This window comes from Schistocerca americana, chromosome 11 (assembly GCF_021461395.2).
Source record: "Schistocerca americana isolate TAMUIC-IGC-003095 chromosome 11, iqSchAmer2.1, whole genome shotgun sequence".
Classification (NCBI taxonomy): Eukaryota; Metazoa; Arthropoda; class Insecta; order Orthoptera; family Acrididae; genus Schistocerca; species Schistocerca americana.
Window position 1 is genome coordinate 184,825,526 of NC_060129.1, and position 21,779 is coordinate 184,847,304.

The following is a 21,779-nucleotide window of genomic DNA, read 5'->3' on the forward strand; positions in this document are numbered from 1 at the left end:
TTCATCATTCAAATACTATGTTGTAGTCGTGTAAAGTAATATGTTAGTCTGCCACAAGTGCGCTTTGTGAATTTTTTTTAATACGTGTAAGTTACTGGTATGTGTCAACCATGATGTTCTAAGGTATCATCAAAAAGGGAACACTGCGTGTCAATAAAAATGATGAATTCAAAAATCATTTGCTGCAGTGTTGTGTACTTTACCAAATGTTCATCAAGTCCACTAATTGCACGAAGACAATCCAAGAAGAGTGGTTATAGGCCTTCCAAGCTGCAGTTCTAGGTCAGTACATTTACACACTTCTGAAGTTTCTTGTAGGGGTAACACTGTCATCTGGGATCGCCTACAATCAACCAATTAACCCATTCTTAATTTAAGAGGTAAATGATGGTTCTGCAAGCCAAGAAAACTTTATTAACACCTTGTATAATTACTACAGGTAAATACATAATGGAAACTTTAGATAATAAAAATAAAGAACACAACATTTTTTTGTAATAAATCAGTGTGTACAGGGTGGTATCTACAGCTATTAGTTACTGGCAACATTCAAGATATAATTACAACAAACAGTGCTGACAATAATAGGTACTACATGCACACTCTAAGTCAACTCCTGATGAGACACTTGACGACAGCAGCCAAATCGACATAAATGTAAGTACGTCGAGTGGTACTGACTGTCTTCTGGTTAAAACCAACTTTAATGCACTCAATATGTCAATAAATAAGAGGATTTCGAATTATGTGCTAGTGACTGTTAATTCAGTGTATCACTTACAAGAGTTTTTAGACACAGACATACTAATCACAGTGTTATTTGACGAGTAAAGTTGGCAACAACCAGAAAGCAGTCAATACTGATCTACAGCATTCAATTTCTATCGATTCAGCCGCTTGCATCAGATGCTTTACTGAGAATGTGCATTAAGCAGTATTGAAATGTGTATATTAACATAAATACGTACATCAGAAAAATACATTACAATTCACAGAGAACATTGACTACTATTAGAGAGAATACATACAACTATTGAGTGGTCTTTATTGCTTCTAAATAAAAGAAGAAAACAGAATGAAAAACATAATTGTGAGAATTCTGATTTGCATTCAATTATGGCATAAATCTGTCCAAAATGAGATCAAGAATGTCTCTCACCACGCCGTTCCCCTTTAATATTTATCACCTTACACTCAAAACTGGTGGTGAGAACAGAAGCAGGAAGAGTACAAATATACAAAGCCACTCCCCGGAACCTACACGGCAGCAAACATCTACAGTTATGGAAAATTAATCTCAGACAAAAGACTGAAGTACTTGGGCCCCCTTAGTAAAGGCCACAGATAACAGAATTTCTCCACAGTGTCATAAATTTAGTTAAAATATTTACAGCCGTGCATCTGGTAACTACAAGAAAAAACATACGCAGAAAATTGCAATAGTAATGAAATTGTGCTAGTTTATAATTTACATTACCACTGCCACAAAGAACAGTATTGTGATCAATTGGGTGAAACAAAACCAATATATAATGTATGACTTTGAAAAAAGTACAATGCAGTTCTAATCCTAGCTACGTCAGAAGCTGCCTACAACTCAAGAACTTGCTCGAATTATGTCACATACTTTCAGAAACAACAGTACCTTAATACTATATTTTCTCTTACAAACATCAATGTAGCGTAAGGTGTAATGGCAAAATGGGGGAAGGCGTGTCTGATTTAGAGGAGACAAGTATCTGTTTATTTATGACAAGGGTATAATTATATTCATTCTCTAAATATTGATAGGGTAATACAACATCAAAGCTAATCAAATACTGGAGAAAAATGTTCATTTTACCATGAAGATAGAGAAATGGAAAAAGTACACTCACACAGAAACACCTGAAAGCAAGCATCTCACTATATAAATACTACACAATAATAATGAAAAGAAGCAATCAGTTCTGCATTCTTCTTCTGATCAGTAACACAAATTGAGTACTTTTCACTTTCCGTCAACAAGGCAGGATGAGAGCAGACAATGCACAGACTTCCAAATGTCAGTCACAGATTAAATCATTCTGAGTAAATTTAACAAAAAAACTGTTCCTACACTTACAGGAAAACACGCACCATTTGCAACAATTAATGAGAAAAGAGTATTTCACACTTACAATTACAATGCCCAAACCTTCTTTCACAAAATATACAAACACAAAAAAAGAGTAACTCTCTCTCAGTGGGTTCTCGGGGAGGTGAAAACAGTAATCACAGTTCATTTCCCCAGTTCCACAGTATTAGTAATAACAGCAGTACTAGAAAATAAAAGATTGTTCTCCGTCCTGCCAAAACTCGACTAATTTCTCCGTAACTTGTGACAACAGCTATGTGAAAACATACTATCAGCTTACTATATTAGTATATATGTCTTCTAATCCTAGTTACAACATGCTACATTATGCCATTATCTTCTGGTAAAAAAAAAAGGACCATGTGAACAAGAACTATGGGCTAACTTCCAGTTGTAGAAGTAAGCAATGAGATCACAGGTATATGAGGAAGGGGATGGGAGAGGTATGGAATGATTACAGGATAACTCACTTTTGGTTGCACCTGACACATTTGAGAAATAAGGATACAGTGAAGACAGAAGCGCATGCACAGGTATGCGAATGTGTACCCGCCGCAAATATACTCTTCCATTACATCCAATATGCAAGCTTCTTGACGACACTACAAGATGGCAAATCGGCATACAAGAGTGTCAGATCACAGCTCAGCTGCTGCACACAAATTCTTCCAATAGTCGTTAACAATTTCTTGACTACCTACACAGAATTCATGACATTCAAAATAAATAAATCATTCTGCAACAGTCCAACACTGTATCTTCTGTGGCATGGAAAATGTACTGCACGCAATCCAGCGTTCTTAGGAAACCTCTACTTCGTCAACAGCAACTGGTGGATTTGTAAGTGAATCTTCATCCTGCAACACACAGAAAATGTAACATAGTTTTCATTTTAACACCATTCTACAAGTGTGGCTCCTCTAGGAAGAGGAATGATATCTTTTATACTTAATACAGGCTGTTTTCTTCCATACCAACCATATTTCTTCCACAATCAAAAAGTTCCATCCTCCATTCATTCATTGGGTTCTTACAGACAGTCTCTCGTGTGTGTATTGGGGGGGGGGGGGGGCACATGTACTCTGTCTGCCAGTACCATCAATGACAGATGTGTTGATCACCACCATATGTGATTACCACAACCTGAAAAATCTGCGGCAGCTTGGCCCTGTCTTACAGAGGAACAAGGTACTACACAAAGAGACTCAAGTGGCTCCAAATGCCTCGCCTTACAGAGACTGTGTTTTAAAAGAACCTGCTGAAATCAGAACAACAGATAATATCATTAACTGTGGTAATGGATACCAGCTAAGTATAACTTGGAATCCTGTTTTATCCGACACGAAGAAACTATGGCATGTGAATCGGCCGGCTACGAGTATTAATTTTAACGGTATGTCATTTTTCGCCAGCTGGAGGCACGGCAGCTCTTCTTGCCCCAGGGGGCAGCAGCAACGTTTGAGTACTTGCGCATTATCTCAGAGCGTGTGCTTTTGTATTTTACCGTCATTCGTGGTTCGAATCAGTTATCGGCGAGAGCAGCTTAGCTACTCTCACCTGATGATGCAGCCTATTGCACTGTGGAAAAATTAGGTGTAGATGACAGTTTGACCCGGCTGAAGACCCAACAAGAATTTGAAAAGGACTTCAGGACTGCAACTGTGCATAAAGTAATTAAGCAAACATTGAAGTTGTTCCCATATAAAGTGACAGCAGTGCACAAATTGAAACATATGGAGGATGAAAAGCAATTCCATTGCTGAAAATGGTTTGCATCTTATGTTGAGAGGAATATGATTTATATTCTCAACGTCACCTTCTACACAGACGAGGCTCGGTTTCACGTCTCTGGTCATGTTAACATATAAAACACACGATTACAGTTGATGGAGAATCACTGTCCTTTGCTCAAAATGCCGCTGTGAGATCAGAAAATCGGAGTGTGGGTAGGAATATCCGCACAGCACGTTACTGGATCTTTATTTTTTTTTTTTTTTTTTTTCAGAAATGGTGAACAGTGAATGTTGTTATTTAATGACCCACCATTTCATTTGCCAACTAAAGGAAGATGAAATCAACTACTCACAGTTTCAAAAATATGGCGCACACAGCTAACAAAACTGTGCACCTTCTGGAACAATTTTCTGGGGAACATTTCCTCTCAAAAGACTTTGCCAGACCTTACCCCACCAGATTTTTTCTTTTGGGGAGCAGCAGGATCTATAGTGTATCAGAATCACCTACGCATGCTGTGTGACTTAAAAACTGAAATAACTGCGTGCATGAGAAGCACATCACAGTCAGATCTGCACAAAGTGTTCTCACTTGTATAGCCAACTCTGGACATCATTTCCAACATAAGTTGTAACTGGACAGCAACTTTCTGAACACTTTGTGTATAAGCTGTGAAGCAGGTATTTTGAAAATGCCACTGCTCCTGCTCTTACACTGCTCAGCTGTTTTCATTGCCCTAAGTGATTTAATACTAAGCAATTACAAAATTTTAACTGTATAATACAGTAGAGTCCCATTAATCTGAACAAATTGGGACCGGACCTTGTTCAGATTACCGATTGTTCGGATTAGCCGGAATTACGGTGCCGAGTTTCTAGAAACAAGTATACCAAGCAGATAAGTAGGTAAACCATGGTAACAAGTGTGGGAACAATGACTCATCCTCACTCCCTGCCCTTGTTGTTGTACACTGATTAGACTTTTGTAGTGTCTGAGGTCAGTGCACTCCCAGTTGTATTGTATTCATTCAGGTGTAGTGGTGTACGTATTTTTGTCATGAGTAAACGGAAACATACAATGTTAACTCTCTAAGAAAAACTGAATGCTTGAAGTGGATAGAAAATGGTGAGAATGTATCGAAACTGGTAATGGAACTGGGTGTTGGTAAAGCAACCATTTGTGATCGGAAGAAGAAGAACCGAGTGAAGCTTGAACAGTCTGTGCAACGTCTTCGAGAAAAACACTCGAAATTCGGCAGAGTTTGAAACAGTCTCAGTACGATAAAGTGGATGAAGCACTTTTCCTTTATACAGGAAAGAGAAAGGGGAACTCCTTTGGGTGGAGCTCTGGTTCAGGAGAAGGCTGTTTACCTGAACAAGTTTATGAATGGCGATGAGTCTTTTAGTGCGAGTACGGGTTGTTTGGACAGATTCAAAAAAGGACATGTAATCCGTCAGCTAACATTTACTGGTGAGAAGCTTCCTTCTGGGCATGATGCAGTGAAGGAATATTTAGGTGAGTTTGAAAAAATGATATTAGAGGGAAGGTATTCTCCCCAACAAATTTATAACACTGATGAGACTGGCCTTAATTTTAGGGTATTGCCAACAAAAAGCCTGGCATCAAAAGCAGAAGACCGTGCTCCCGGTTTTAAAATGTGCAAAGACAGTGTGACTTTATTAGCGTGCAGCAACGCTGCTGGTAATCACAAGTTGCCTTCACTGCTGATCGGCAAATCTGCTAGGCACAGAGCTTTTAAAAACTGCAACATGAAGTCTCTGCTCGTATTTTATCGCAACCAGAAAAGAAGCACAGAGGGGTGGTAAGCTGTCCAAAGAATGGTTTCACAGCCAGTTTGTTCCCTCTGTTCGACGGTTTTCTAAGGAAAATCATTTGTCTCCCCACGTACTCCTTTTGATTGATAATGCACCATCTCACTCCAGCACTGAGGAATTATGTGACGGAGAAATTGTGGCGAAGTTTTTGCCACCAAATGTTACACCACTTCTACAGCCAATGGACCAAACATTGAAAATTATTTACAGAAAACAATTTTTAAGAATGCTGATCCAAGATGATAGCATTCCTTTAGTGGGCAAAATAAAAAAGATGAATGTGAAGGACGCTGTCTATTGGGGCGCTGAGGCGCGGCAGAATATTTCAGAAAATCGTCGAGAAAACTGTGGACATCTCTTGAATTTCAGGACAACCTAATTCAAAATGAAGAGGAAAATGTACTACAAATGATACAGACAATCCCTGGGTGTGAAGAAGCTAGTGAAGGAGACGTAAATGAGTGGATGGCAGCGGATGGGCCATATGTGGAGAACGTTACTGATGCTGATTTAGTTGCTGCTTTGACTCGAGACTAGGAAGAAGTGGACTGCTGTGACAGAAGTGACATCAGTGCGACAGAGGAGAGCTGCTGCCACACAGGGACGCAGCAGAAGCCCTCGGCCTCGCGCTACATTATTTGGAGCAACAGCCCACTGCAACACCTGCTGATTTGATGTTTATAAGACGATGGCACAACTGTGCGTCATATAAGAGACTGTCTTCATTACGCCAAAAAACAGTGACTGAGGTTTTGTCATCTAAAAAGTGGGGATCAAATGTTCGCTCTAATTTAGTAAGTTTGACAACTTTTCTTTCATTGTTATGCGTTGTTTAAACCTAATATTATCTTGCCAATTTTTCTAATACCATGTTTAGTACACTATGTAAATTAAAATAGTGTGTATGTACAGCAGTTTACTGCACAGGTTTCCATACTTAGTCTAACATTTTTCATGTTCGGATTAACCGAACATTCGGATTACCGGGGGTTCGGATTACCAGGACTCTGCTGTACTACAAATGTTACAATACATTTAATACGAACAGTGCCATTCTGCCGTATAATGAACAGAATACAAGCATACAGAATATCAGACCAACTGTGTGACTGGATTGAAGAGTTTTTAGCAGATAGAATACAGCCCATCATTCACAATGGAGAGAAATCTTCAGACACAAAATGTAAAAGTGACTTCAGGTGCACCCCAAGGGAGTGTTACAGCACCACAAATTTTCACAATATATATAAAAGATACTGTTTTACAAAAAGGAAGTTGCAACTCTAGAATACCGATTTGAAATACTGCAAGACCTTGCGGAGAGTTGACACTCGGTATAGGGGCTGCTGAGTACGATTACATGATTGCAGAACAATCATTGGAAGCAGTCCATAAAATATGTAGGAATAAGCGTGGCAATTTAAAGTCGAAAGACCACGTAAAACGTATCACTGGTGTGGCAGATAGCAGCCTGAGATTCACTGGAAGATTCCTCAGGAAGTGTGGCCCACCCGCAAAGGGGGCAGCTTACAAAGTTCTCGATTGACCAGTGCTCGAATATCGCTCATCAGTCTGGGATCTGTACCAGACAGAATTAATAGAGGAAATAGATAATATCCAAAGAAGAGCAGCATATTTTGTTACAGGTTCATTTAGTAAAAGTGAAACTGTCACAGAGGTGCTCGGCCGACTCGAGTTGCAGGTACTGCAAGAGAGGCATTCTGCGCCAAGATGTGCTTTAGTGTTAAAGTTCTGAGAGTAAATGTTCCTAGAAGAATCAACCAATATACTGCTTTCTCCTATGTATTTTATCACAAAAAGAGCGTGGAGGTAAAACTAGAGACATCGAGCCCCCACAGGAGCTTGTCAACCATTATTATTCAACAAACCATTCGTGACTGCAACAGGAAAGGGGGATATGATAATGGTAAAACAAAGATCTCACCATCACACACCATAAACTGGTTCGTGGGGTGTAGATGTAGATGTACTGTTAACCAGACCAAATCACAGAGTCCATGCATTCCAGAACGCGAAATTTCAAGCTGAACCCTAGACCCCTAGACACATATGTGTAGTCTATATGCAAATTATTTGTACTACAGTAGTAACCAACCCTAAATTCACTCTTATTATTAACCATGAGTATCAGTAACGAACAAAGATATCGGCACACAAAGGTTGGAACATCACAACAAAAAAGAGTGAATAACTGTACTTTGAGCTTATCGTTAGTTAGCTGGTTTTAGCATTCTCCATTTTTACAAATATGAAACAGTGGTTGCTGCACATTACTAATACCCAGAATTACTCCATTCAGCTAGGTATTTTTGCTATTCTTGTCGAACTACATGTTACGGGAGGATAAGCTTCATTTTTCAGATTCAGTTAACCCTCCAACCTCTGACTTTTCTGAACAAAATTCTGGACCAATTTTTTTCACTAATTATAGTAGTTATAAGGATTGCATCCTCCCCCCCAAGAATCACAGACCTCCCAGTTGGTGGGGAGGCTTGCGTGTCTCAGCGATACAAATAGCTGTACCATAGGTGCAACCACAACGGAGGGGTATCTGTTGAGAGGCCACACAAACGTGTGGTTCCTGAAGTGGGGCAGCAGCTTTTTCAGTAATTGCAGGGCGCAACAGTCTGGATGATTGACTGATCTGGCCTTGTAACACTAACCAAAACGGCTGGTATTGCGAACGGCTGAAAGCAAGGGGAAACTACGGCCGTAATTTTTCCCGACGGCTTGCAGCTTTACTGTATGGATAAATGATGATGGCATCCTCTTGGGTAAAACATTCCGGAGCTAAAATAGTCCCCCATTTGGATCTCCGGGTGGGGACTACTCAGGAGGACACTGTTATCAGGAGAAAGAAAACTGGTGTTCTATGGATCAGAGCATGGAATGTCAGATCCTTTAATCGGGCAGGTAGGTTAGAAAATTTAAAACGGGAAATAGATAGGTTAAAGTAAGATATAGTGGGAATTAGTGAAGCTCGGTGGCAGGAGGAACAAGACTTTTGGTCAGGTGAAAACAGGGTTATAAATACACTCCTGGAAATGGAAAAAAGAACACATTGACACCGGTGTGTCAGACCCACCATACTTGCTCCGGACACTGCGAGAGGGCTGTACAAGCAATGATCACACGCACGGCACAGCGGACACACCAGGAACCGCGGTGTTGGCCGTCGAATGGCGCTAGCTGCGCAGCATTTGTGCACCGCCGCCGTCAGTGTCAGCCAGTTTGCCGTGGCATACGGAGCTCCATCGCAGTCTTTAACACTGGTAGCATGCCGCGACAGCGTGGACGTGAACTGTATGTGCAGTTGACGGACTTTGAGCGAGGGCGTATAGTGGGCATGCGGGAGGCCGGGTGGACGTACCGCTGAATTGCTCAACACGTGGGGCGTGAGGTCTCCACAGTACATCGACGTTGTCGCCAGTGGTCGGCGGAAGGTGCACGTGCCCGTCGACCTGGGACCGGACCGCAGCGACGCACGGATGCACGCCAAGACCGTAGGATCCTACGCAGTGCCGTAGGGGACCGCACCGCCACTTCCCAGCAAATTAGGGACACTGTTGCTCCTGGGGTATCGGCGAGGACCATTCGCAACCGTCTCCATGAAGCTGGGCTACGGTCCCGCACACCGTTAGGCCGTCTTCCGCTCACGCCCCAACATGGTGCAGCCCGCCTCCAGTGGTGTCGCGACAGGCGTGAATGGAGGGACGAATGGAGACGTGTCGTCTTCAGCGATGAGAGTCGCTTCTGCCTTGGTGCCAATGATGGTCGTATGCGTGTTTGGCGCCGTGTAGGTGAGCGCCACAATCAGGACTGCATAAGACCGAGGCACACAGGGCCAACACCCGGCATCATGGTGTGGGGAGCGATCTCCTACACTGGCCGTACACCACTGGTGATCGTCGAGGGGACACTGAATAGTGCACGGTACATCCAAACCGTCATCGAACCCATCGTTCTACCATTCCTAGACCGGCAAGGGAACTTGCTGTTCCAACAGGACAATGCACGTCCGCATGTATCCCGTGCCACCCAACGTGCTCTAGAAGGTGTAAGTCAACTACCCTGGCCAGCAAGATCTCCGGATCTGTCCCCCATTGAGCATGTTTGGGACTGGATGAAGCGTCGTCTCACGCGGTCTGCACGTCCAGCACGAACGCTGGTCCAACTGAGGCGCCAGGTGGAAATGGCATGGCAAGCCGTTCCACAGGACTACATCCAGCATCTCTACGATCGTCTCCATGGGAGAATAGCAGCCTGCATTGCTGCGAAAGGTGGATATACACTGTACTAGTGCCGACATTGTGCATGCTCTGTTGCCTGTGTCTATGTGCCTGTGGTTCTGTTAGTGTGATCATGTGATGTATCTGACCCCAGGAATGTGTCAATAAAGTTTTCCCTTCCTGGGACAATGAATTCACGGTGTTCTTATTTCAATTTCCAGGAGTGTACAAAATCAAATAGGGGTAATGCAGGAGTAGGTTTAACAATGAATAAAAAAAAAATAGGAGTTCGGGTAAGCTACTACAAACAGCATAGTGAACGCATTATTGTGGCCAAGATAGATACGAAGTCCACGCCTGTCACACTAGTACAAGTTTATATGACAACTAGCTCTGCAGATGACGAAGAGATTGATGAAATGTATGTTAGCTTTGAGAGACGAAATAGTGAAGGTAGCAGAGGATCAAGCAGGTAAAAAGATGAAGGCTAATAGAAATCCTTGGGTAACAGAAGAGATATTGAATTTAATTGATGAAAGGAGAAAATACAAAAACGCAGTAAATGAAGCATGCAAAAAAGAATACAAACGTCTCAAAAATGAGATCAACAGGAACTGCAAAATGACTAAGCAGGTATGGCTAGAGGACAAATGTAAGGATATAGAGGCACATATCACTAGGGTAAGTTAGATACTGCCTACAGGAAAATTAAAGAGACCTTTGGAGAAAAGAGAACCACTTGTATGAATATCAAGAGCTCAGATGGAAACCCAGTTCTAAGCAAAGCAAAGAAGGGAAAGCAGAAAGGTGGAAGGAGTATATAGAGGGTCTACACAAGGGCCATGTACTTGAGGACAATATTATGGAAATGGAAGAGGATGTAGATGAATATGAAATGGGAGATATGATACTGCGTGACGAGTTTGACAGAGCACTGAAAGACCTAAGCCGAAACAAGGCCCCGGGAGTAGACAACATTCCATTAAAATTACTGACGGCCTTTGGAGAGCCAGTCCTGGCAAAACTCTACCATCTGGTGAGCAAGATGTATGAGACAGGAGAAATACCCTCAGACTTCAAGAAGAATATAATAATTCCAATCCAAAAGAAATCAGGTGTTGACAGATGTGAAAATTACCGAACTATCAGTTTAATAAGCCATGACTGAAAAATAATAACGCGAATTCTTTACAGACGAATGGAAAAACTGGTAGAAGCCGACCTCGGGGAAGATCAATTTGGATTTCATGGAAATGTTGGAACACGTGAGGCAATACTGGCCCTTACGACTTATCTTAGGAGAAAGATTAAGGAAAGGCAAACCTACGTTTCTAGCATTTGTAGACTTAGAGAAAGCTTTTGACAATGTTCACTGGAATACTCTCTTTCAAATTCTGAAGGTGGCAGGGGTAAAATACAGGGAGCGAAAGGCTATTTATAATTTATACAGAAACCAGATGGCAGTTATAAAAGTCTAGGGACATGAAAGGGAAGCAGTGGTTGGGAAGGGAGTGAGACAGGGTTGTAGCCTCTCCCCGATGTTATTCAATATGTTTATTGAGCAAGCAGTAAAGTAAACAAAAGAAACATTCAGAGTAGGTATTAAAATCCATGGAGAAGAAATAAAAACTTTGAAGTTCGCTGATGACATTTTAATTCTGTCAGACACAGCAAAGGACCTGGAAGAGCAGCTGAACGGAATGTATAGTGTCTTGAAAGGAAGATATAAGATGACAGAAGCAAAACGAGGAAAGCGTTTCTGAAGAAGAGAAATTTGTTAACATCGAGTATACATTTAAGTGTCAGGAAGTCGTTGTAGTATTGTATGTAGTATGAAGTATTTGTATGGAGTGTAGCCATGTATCGAAGTGAAATATGGACGATAAATAGTTTGGACAAGAAGAGAATAGAAGCTTTCGAAATGTGGTGCTACAGAAGAATGCTGAAGATTAGATGGGTAGATCACATAACTAATGAGGAGGTATTGAATAGGATTGGAGAGAAGAGGAGTTTGTGGCACAACTTGACTAGAAGAAGTGATTGGTTGGTAGGTCATATTCTGAGGCATGAAGGGATCACCAATTTAGTATTGGAGGGCAGCGTGGAGGGTAAAAATCAAGAGAGGGAGACCAAGAGATGAATACACTAAGCAGATTCAGAAGGATGTAGGTTGCAGTAGGTACTGGGAGATGACGACCACAGCAACAACAATGAGGATTGCATTAAAGGAATCTAACAAGAAAACCAAAAACTATATTTAGAAAGGATTTTTAATTGATGTTTGACATACACAATGCGGGAACCACAAGAACTGTTTTCAATGTTACAAACACAGTAAAAATTTATTGATAATTTTTCTGGATGTTTGGAGCTGCATGGGCTGTTAGAACAGTAACTATTGTTGTGGCTTCTTGTGATTCAGCAGCAGAGAGATGTAAACTACTAGTGCTGGACCTAACAACAACACTGAACAAAGGTTGTCACCACATTATTATTATTATTATTATTATTTTGGCAAGTCTCGGTTTTGTGTATAATGTCACAATGGACATGTATGGGTCTGGATTCTCTGAGAATGATTGTTACCTGACTGAATTTGTCACTGTCCTCTCTAAGTAGGGTTACAAACACAAGCTTGCAAAAATGGATATATTTTGCTTACGTGAGAAGGTATGCACTATGTGATCATAAGTATCCGGACAGTCCCAAAACATAAGTTTTTCGTATAAGGTGCATCGTGCTGCAATCTACTGCCAGGTACTCCATATCAGCGACCTCAGTAGTCATTAGACATTGTGAGAAAGCAGACTGGGGCACTCCGTGGCACTCACGGACTTTGAATGTGGTCAGTTGATTCGGTGTCACTTGTGTAATATGTCTGTACGCAAGATTTCCACACTCCTAAACATCCCTGGGTCCACTGTTTCCAATGTGATAGCGAAGTGGAAATGTGAAGGGACACGTACAGCACAAAAGCGTACAGGCCGACCTCATCTGTCGACTGACAGAGATTGCCCATCTATCCAGCCCACCACGCATGAATTCCAAACTATATAATGATCCACTGCAAGTACTACGACAGTTAGGTGGGAGGTGAGAAAACTTGGATTTATTGATCAAGCACCTACTCATAAGCCACAGATCACACCAGTAAATGCCAAATGACACCTCACTTGGTGTAAGGAGCGTAAACATTGGACAATTGAACAATGGAAAAATGTTGTGTGGAGTGAGAAGTCGTGGTACACAATGTGGCGATCCAATGGTAGGGTGTGGGTATGACGAATGCCCGGTGAACGTCACCTGCCAGCATGTGTAATGCCAACAGTAAAATTCGGAGGCAGTGGTGTAATGTTGTGGTCGTGTTTTTCATGGAGGGGGTTTACACACCTTGTTATTTTATATGGCACTATCACAGCACAGGCCTACATTGATGTTTTAAGCACCTTCTTGCTTCCCACTGTTGCAGAGCAATTCAGGGATTGCGACTGCATCTTTCAACACAATTGAGCTCCTGTTCATAATGCACGGCCTGTGGTGGAGTGGTTACATGACAATAACATCTCTGTAATGGAGCAACCTGTACACAGTCCTGATCTGAATCCTATAGAACACATTTGTGATGTTTTGGAATGCCAACTTCGTGCCAGGCCTCACCAACCGACATCGATACCTCTTCTCAGTGCAGCACTCCGTGAAGAATGGGCTGCCATTCCCCAAGAAGCCTTCCAGCACCAGACTGAACGTATGGCTGTGAGAATGGAAGCTGTCATCAAGGCTGAGGGTGGGCCAGCACCATACTGAATTCCAACTTTACTGATGGAGGGCGCCACAAACTTGTAAATCATTTTTCGCTAGGTGTCCAGATACTTTTGATCACATAGTGTATGTGTACGTATGAGGATGAGACTCAAGAAAATAGAAAATGGACTCCTGATGTTCCACAGCAACAGAAAAAAAAAGTAATTTCCAATGCTGCTGAGAAACAGAAAAATATCTGAAACTTCCTGGACAATTAAAACTGTGTCTCCGCAATATACTTTCTTCCTGGAGTGCTAGTTCTGCAAGTTTTGCAGGAGAGCTTCTGTGAAGTTTGGAAGGTAGGAGACGAGGTACTGGTGGAAGTAAAGCTGTAAGGATGGGTCGTGAGCCGTGCTTGGGTAGTTCAGTGGTGGTAGAGCACTTGCCCCTCGAAAGGCAAAGGTCCCGAGTTCGAGTCTCGGTCCAGCACACACTTTTAATCTGCCAGGAAGTTTTATATCAGTGCACATACTGCTACAGAGTGAAAATTACATTCTGGAGAAAAATACCTGATGGGAGGACAATGACTTCCAATGTCTAAATAGCCGAAAAAGAAATGTTGGTCAGAGATTTTGTTTTTGTGATCAGTTCCTCCTTGAGGGTGCTTCACCTTTAATCGGCAGGCAGTGTACTTCTCTTGCACTGAACTCGAGTTTGTTCTCACAAAAAGGGTATTTTTAAAAAAAATTACAGTATCACGTGGTTGAATGCCAGTAATGCAACATATTACTGATTGATATTTCAATCTCTGAAATTATTTGAAGCAAAACGTGTCATGAACCAATGTCTGGAGGCACAGAAGTCTCCTTCTTATTGGTATATTTTCAGTGAGTGTAAGCCATATAAACTTACAGTTAGGATGTTCCATTTCTGAAGCTGTGTGGACATAAAATATTCTCGAGGCATCAGGTGCACCACACCATTACTGCATTGCAATTATAGTCCTCCGCAGAGGATGAAATAATGGTCAACAGTGGCTCAAAGAGTACTATTTCCAAATTTTTTAAAATGACATAATGAGTGTAACAACACAATACAATGTGACACAGAATAAAGTTTCCCAATTGAGTTTACAATTTTCAACAATAAATTCTGAGATTTAAATGACTGCAGTTCAGAAATTTTTGGTGACTTCTAATATTACAAAGTGAAAACTTAAACAGCCTTGTATGCAAAATTAACGAGGCAAGAAATTTTACAAGAAAGCTGTAACCTATTATGTCTTGTAACACCCTAACGAACCCCAAAACCCAGTTAGGAAAGACCATCATGATGTAAAGTAGGGAAAAGTTATCCTGACATGTACGACAACTTTGCCGACGATATAACACCAGAAAGTCTTGATAAACACCAACATTAAGCATTACAGAGTGAGTTTTGGTAGAAACCAAGAAGAAAGAAAGGACATCTTTAGTTATTTGCCAAACATCTAAGTAATAATTGTAAATTAATACCATGAAAGTTAAGTCCAAAGAAATGCCGGTCAGAGATAACTTTTATGCGGAAGAGAGTTGTAAATGCAACAAAGAAATACAATGCGTCTACAATACTCATTCACGGAAAAAGCAAGTCACTTGCTAGTTATTGCACTATCAAGTCATACGAGAGCAGCTCTTGTCATAGTTGAGCGAACGGAGCATGATGAGATTGTTTTACTTTCAAGAGTCATTGTTTTGTGACATAGGCGCACGGATTTTGTGAACTCGTATTCAGACTAGAGGCTTGATCCGAGATAGTATGCTGACTGTGTCTACCGAGTTGTTGGACTTTATTCACGGAAGTAGGCAATATTGGACTCAACATTCATATAAGTGAACTTATAGAAAGGAATGGACAAAGTTCCAAAAGACTATAATACACGTTTAGTCTCGAGTAGGTGACATTGACACGAATACATGAAGAAGAAACAGTTACGCCGAGGGTTAAAGCTGTCGTAATTGTCACGATACTTGAAACTAAAAGAACTGCCAGTGCTAATTAACCGTGCGTGCGTATGGCGTGATGTTTGTAAAGTATTTAGCAAAAAGGAACAATAAAATTGTTCATCAAAAGTGGAATGCAACGTGTCGCCTCCATCATTCTATGAATGTTTGATAATTGCTCATCAAAAATTAATGAACAATGACTTTTTAACTGGGAAGTAAATTCGTGGACTGTAAGTTGTGACAAGGAAGGTTTGGACACACATAATATTACGATGCAAGATAATGAAGACATTGTTAAAGAGTATCTGTGGATCTCGCGTCATATAGAGCGAACAATTTTACTTAGCAACAAACAAACAATGACCAATACGATCTGCAACTGAACTTTTTCCTCACTTTTGGTGATGTGGGCGATGTGCACGAGGGAAGATACATCAATTACTGCACTGAAGTGTTAACGGGGCACATAATAATTCAACTTCAAACCATAAGAGACAATCAGAGTGCGCAGTTCGTATCAATAAGGAAACTGTGCGGACTCGCAATCAAATTTTAATCATTACGCGAGGAATGATTTCTTAAGAGCTATTCCGGATCTCGTCTCTCGTTAACCGACGGAGATGTCCACCATCACGCAACGCGTCTCGACTCCACCAACCGAGCTGTAGCAGCAACAGCTCCACGGCGTCGACAACACCGGCAAGCGGCAGAGAGCGGACGTCACATCGTTCTGGCGCCTACAACGTGGGGCCCGACGACGCCAGCTGCTGTCTCATCTGGGAGACAACGCAGCGCCTAACGACAACAATCGACGCATCATCAAGCAGACAACGCTAGCTGTATCATCCAGAAGACGACACAATCTTCATGGACAACAGCTATACATTGTTTGTCCACAGAACGGAACTCAACAACGCCGGACGCCACACCGTCCACCACTTATCCCCAACTACGAGTGCAGAGATACAACGTGGGGGGCTGACACCTGCTCAACACAGCCAACACTTCACGACTTTGAGTGACCTACACGCAGAACGACGCAGCGTGTCTGAGAGCAGTCATCAGGGACAACACCGACACCGTGACAATCTTGAACACCAGAGAAAACGTAAGCAATCCACAAAATAAGTGCTTATTTGAGTATAGCAGAATGGATTACTTACCATAGTGGGAATATTATACTTTCACTGTGCTTGTGTTTCGTAGTAGTAATAATATTAGTGGGTGAAACAGTGTAATAACTGTGAGGTATACTAAATGGGTTATCATTACGTCTAAGAGGAACATTAGATTACATAGCGATATGGAGAAGAGAATTTCCGAATCGAGGGAGGAGTTTAGTGATTTATCAGAACAAGAAGAAGGTACTAGAACCACTGTCAATGTAGGAGGTGAAATATTTATTGAACCAGATAACTTGGTGACACCTAGTGTGTCGGGTGTTAGAACAGAAAATAAAGTTGTAGATTTAGTAGATAACAATAATTCTGATGCTAAAGAGGAAATAGATCAGGAATGCGGAATGAATGTCGCACAGACCAGCTCTGGAAGTGTGGACGTATTCTGTGTCATATTGTCAAAATTAAATATATTGGGTGATGTGAACGATGCAATCAAGGAACAGCAAGCTACCTTAGACAAGAAATTTTCAGAACAACAAACATCCTTAGACAATAGATTTTTGGAACAGCAAACAGCATTGAATAGCAAATTTTCTGAAGTAGCCCAACAGCAGGCCATGTTAAATAATAAATTTTTGGAGCAACACACAATGTTAAATAGTAAAGTAGCTAAAATAGGTAGTAAGATAGTGCAACAGCAAGCTGTTATGGAAGCCAAATTCAGTGAACAATTACAGATTTTTGAAAATAGACTTGTCGAACAGCAGCTAAATTAGTGGATGTTGAGTCTAGGTTAAGTAAACAGGAATAACAGGAAGTGAAACTTATTGATCGTATAGATAAATTACAAGAAAATGTCAGTAATTTATCAGGACAATGCGAAATGGTATCAGTAAGAATTAATTCCTTAATGGATAATAATAGTAATATTACAAATCGTCTGACTGAAATTGAAAATAATTCAGCTAAAAAGATCGACAACTATCTTTTCGATCAGAGTAAAAATTTTGAAGAGGATTTATCTGAGTGGATCGAGCAAAAGACTGTAGATATAGACGATAGAGTGCGATCTACGCTTGCGACCACACACAAGTTAGTGATAGAGCAAACACATAAGAATAATGAGACAACAAATAATTTTATTAGTGAATTTAAACAAATTAAAAATAAAGTCATTCATGATTGTGACCATAGTTTTGCTCGAACATCCGAGCAACAGTTTTGCAATGACGTGAAGCCAGAAAATGAGTATGTATGTAGTCAATTAAAATCCAACTCCGAGACGAAGTGTCTGCGTATACAATCCAACACGTATGCTAGTGATCTGTGGGAAATAAACTCGCAATTGGAATTGGATGATGAACCGTATGTGCAGCAGAGTTGTGTTTCTTCCTTAAAGGTGGAACACAGCATCTTTAAGAGTAGGCAATTTCCAATCTTCTCTAGTGAGAAAGATAACATCAACCCGAAGGTATTTATAAACTCGTTTAAGAGAATATTTCTGCGCAATTGGACTGAATTTGATAAGATAAAATTTATCATGTCTAAGATCATAGGAGAAGCTGCATTGTGGGCTGCAGAAATTAGTGAGACTTGTAATACGTGCTCAGAGTTAGAAAGGCTTTTCTTAGCAAAATATTGGCCCTCAAGTCGTCAAGAACATTTGCGGAAGGAGGTTCACCGACCTGAGTTTTACAACCCTAAGAAAGAGACTTTAAGGCAATACTTTGAGTGTTATTTTAATAAGACTAGATGCTGGACTGAACCCATTTCCAGTCGTGCAGTCATCAGGATATTGAAGGGCAGGTTGCCATTCAGTATAAGGGGAAATGGACTCAACTGATATGTTAATAGAGGACGCCAATGGCACAACAATGACAGCAATTATTAAAGGAATAATGGAAACAATAGTCAGTGGTATTAAAATAGGCAGAATAATAATAAGAATTCTACCAACTTTAACCGGAATAATCAGAATTTCAAAAACGGTAGCGCACAAATAGATCAAAGGATAATCAAAATTGGAACCCGAATTATAATCCTCCTAACGGTGCCTTCGTACTGAACAATAATCAAATGCCAGGACAAAGCGATTTCCAAAGAGTAAATGTAGTATCAATGAATAGGAAGAGGAAGTATGGGGGGTGGCAATCGCCAAACCACCAATGTTGTGGCGATGGCCGACAGAACAACTGTGCTCCTATGGAGCTGCCTAGCAAGTCCAGTTGGGGAACATGCCAAATGAACAATGTGGGTTGGACTAATACCAGTGCTACCAGCACATCCTTTAACCGTAATCGATCTATACCATTACCAGATGGGAGAAACGTAATTGTAGACAACGCGTATCCACAAAAAGTGAACGAGATACATCTAGTCTAAATACACGAACCACCGAGAAACTTAAGTGATAGACGGTCAAATGAGAGCCAGTCATTTTAGGCCTTCCTCAGATGGCTGGTTATGAGGAGGGAGGCAAACTTCACAAGTCCATCTATGTCCTTAAGTATCACAATGACTCCAACATCAGAGACAATTTAGTAAATGAACCTAGGGCTGAAGTTAATAAGGAAGAATATTCCTTACAGGCTATTGTGGTAGAGAAGATCAGTAACATTCCAGTAAATATTCTGATTGACACAGATGCAACGGTCAGTGTAATGACGATTAATTGTTTAAATATGGTTAGTAGACAACAGAAGCAACTCACTTTGCCAGTGTCAGGATGCACAGTATCGGGGGCCTTTAGCGTGAGAGCACAAGGGATAATTAAACAAGTACGGGTAGCAGTACAGCTACAAGAAGTTAAATTAGAATGTACTTTCTTATAGTATCTAAAATGACTACACCGTGCATATAGGGGATGGATTTTTTATATGAATATAGTGCAATCCTTGACATTAAGGAAGGTGTTTGTATGTTGACTGTTAATGATAAACCATTAAAGATTATGCAAAGAAAGAAAAGACCTATTTTAGGGAAATACTGTCAACATTTAATTGTCAATTGTATTCCGAGGAATGCTTTGCATTACATAGATGATGACTGTGATAAGTCAACCGATGTTGAAGCTGATATATTGAGCATCGATGATAAAGAATCAGAATATTTATCGATACAGCAGCAGATAGAATTAAGATAAGTGTTAAGGTTCTATCTACTAGTATTTAATAAAAAACCAAGGATAATAAAAAAAACTTCAAGTAAAACATTGAAACTTACCCACATACCACATTCTGTAAGATGACATACTCAGTCCCACGGTCAAAGAGGAAAGCGGTAACGAAGGAAATAAAAAGGATGTTAGACTGGAGTATCATCGAAACTTCAACGTCAGAGTACTCTAGCCCTCTCTTAGCCGTAACTATGCCTAATGGAGATATTCGTTTAGTCTTAGATGTGACAGATGTCAACAAAATTATCAAACTAGTGAGTACTCGACCGGAAAATATTGAAGAACTTATGCAAAAATGTCATGTAGTTAATTTTCTGACCTCCCTAGATCTAACATCCTCTTATTGGCAATCAAAAATCTCCAAGAAATCACGAAAATACACCGCTTTTATATATTTGGGAAGAAGTTATCAATTTAAATGCCATTCGGGCTAAATAGTAGTGGTGGTGTATTCGTAACCGCACTGGATACAGTGCTTGGTCCAGATCTCTTGGAACGAGTTACAGTTTACGTAGATGATTTCTTAATTGCCATGGAAATGTGAGCAGAACATCTGGAATTACTAAATCGTGTGTTTGAAAAATGTTTGGAATATGGAGTAACAACTAATTTGGCAAAATCAAAACTCTGGAGGAATCAAATTAAATTTCTGGGTCACATAGTCACACCTGAGGGAATAGTGCCAAATCCTAAGTAGTTAGATGCCATTAGAAACTGCCCATATCCTAAAAAACAGAAACCAGTTAAAATCATTTTTGGGGATAGCGTCCTTTTTCAGGAAATTTAATATCCCATCAGTTATTGAGTAAGGAATGTCTATTTGTACTATGACACTGCACTAATGCTTGTAGTAAAGCTTCTGATGAAATACGTAGTGCTCTAATTAATGCTCCGCTGCTGCACAATCCATGCACCAAAAAGGATTTTTTCATCGTGAGTGATGCAGCAGAGATGGGATTGGGGGCTACATTATTTCAAATGGATGATGAAACAAATGTAGATACCATAAAGATAATTGCTTTTGCCAGTCGAACACTATCAAATTGTGAACATTCATATTGTACGACTGAATTAAAGGTGTTAGTGACAATACGGGCATTGTAAAAATTCAGGTATCCGACTTACATGTTGGGGCCTAGTGTTACAAGAGTACAACGTGACAGCTAAACACATCAAGGGTCGCAACAACGTCATAGCAGACACATTGTCGAGATTGCCAACACCTAAGTCTGACGAAACGGAAGAAGAGCGTACAGTAGATTTTAAGATCATGATGTTCGAAACAGTTCCATATACGAAAGAGGCAAGTGAGATGTGTTTGCATATAGAGCAGATGTAAAAGATAGATTGTAAAGAAGTTATAAGTGATTTACATACTGGCAAAAATAAAAATTAATAATCATTATAGAATAAAAGGTGTATTATTTTACTGGAAAAATGAAAGGAATAAGTGGAAGATCTGTATTCCTTGTAAGTATGTTGATCCTATTTTATGGTTTACTCATGTCCGTTGGTGTCATTTCGGAGCTCAGAAATGTGTTATGAAACTACAGCAACTGTGTTTTTATCGGAACCCATTAAAGCGAGCTCAAGAAGTACTAAAAAAGTGTAAGATATGTCAAAAGGCAAAAACCAGTTAATTATGGTATTCGAGATGTCTTACAGCCCATAGTTCCTAAGCAACCATTGAGCATTGTATCATGCGATACATGTGGACCCTTTCCAACAGGCAAGGGGAATTTCAAATATGTGTTTGCTATGTATGATTTATTTTCGAAACATGTAAAATTGTATCCATTAAGATCCACTAATGTCAAACCGA

General features: G+C 40.5%; 1 protein-coding gene across 4 annotated transcripts in view; it reads right to left on the reverse strand.

The window, feature by feature from the left end:
- Window positions 1–391: 391 nt before the first annotated feature.
- LOC124553647 (serine/arginine repetitive matrix protein 2-like) overlaps window positions 392–21,779 on the reverse strand; it is a 330,049-nt gene continuing 308,661 nt past the window's right edge. For all 4 annotated transcript variants that reach the window (XM_047127524.1, XM_047127525.1, XM_047127522.1 and 1 more), the window contains exon 9: window positions 392–2,973. In XM_047127524.1, the coding sequence (XP_046983480.1) occupies window positions 2,917–2,973 (57 nt within the window). In that variant the 3' untranslated portion in view covers window positions 392–2,916. The remainder of the gene's footprint in view (window positions 2,974–21,779) is intronic.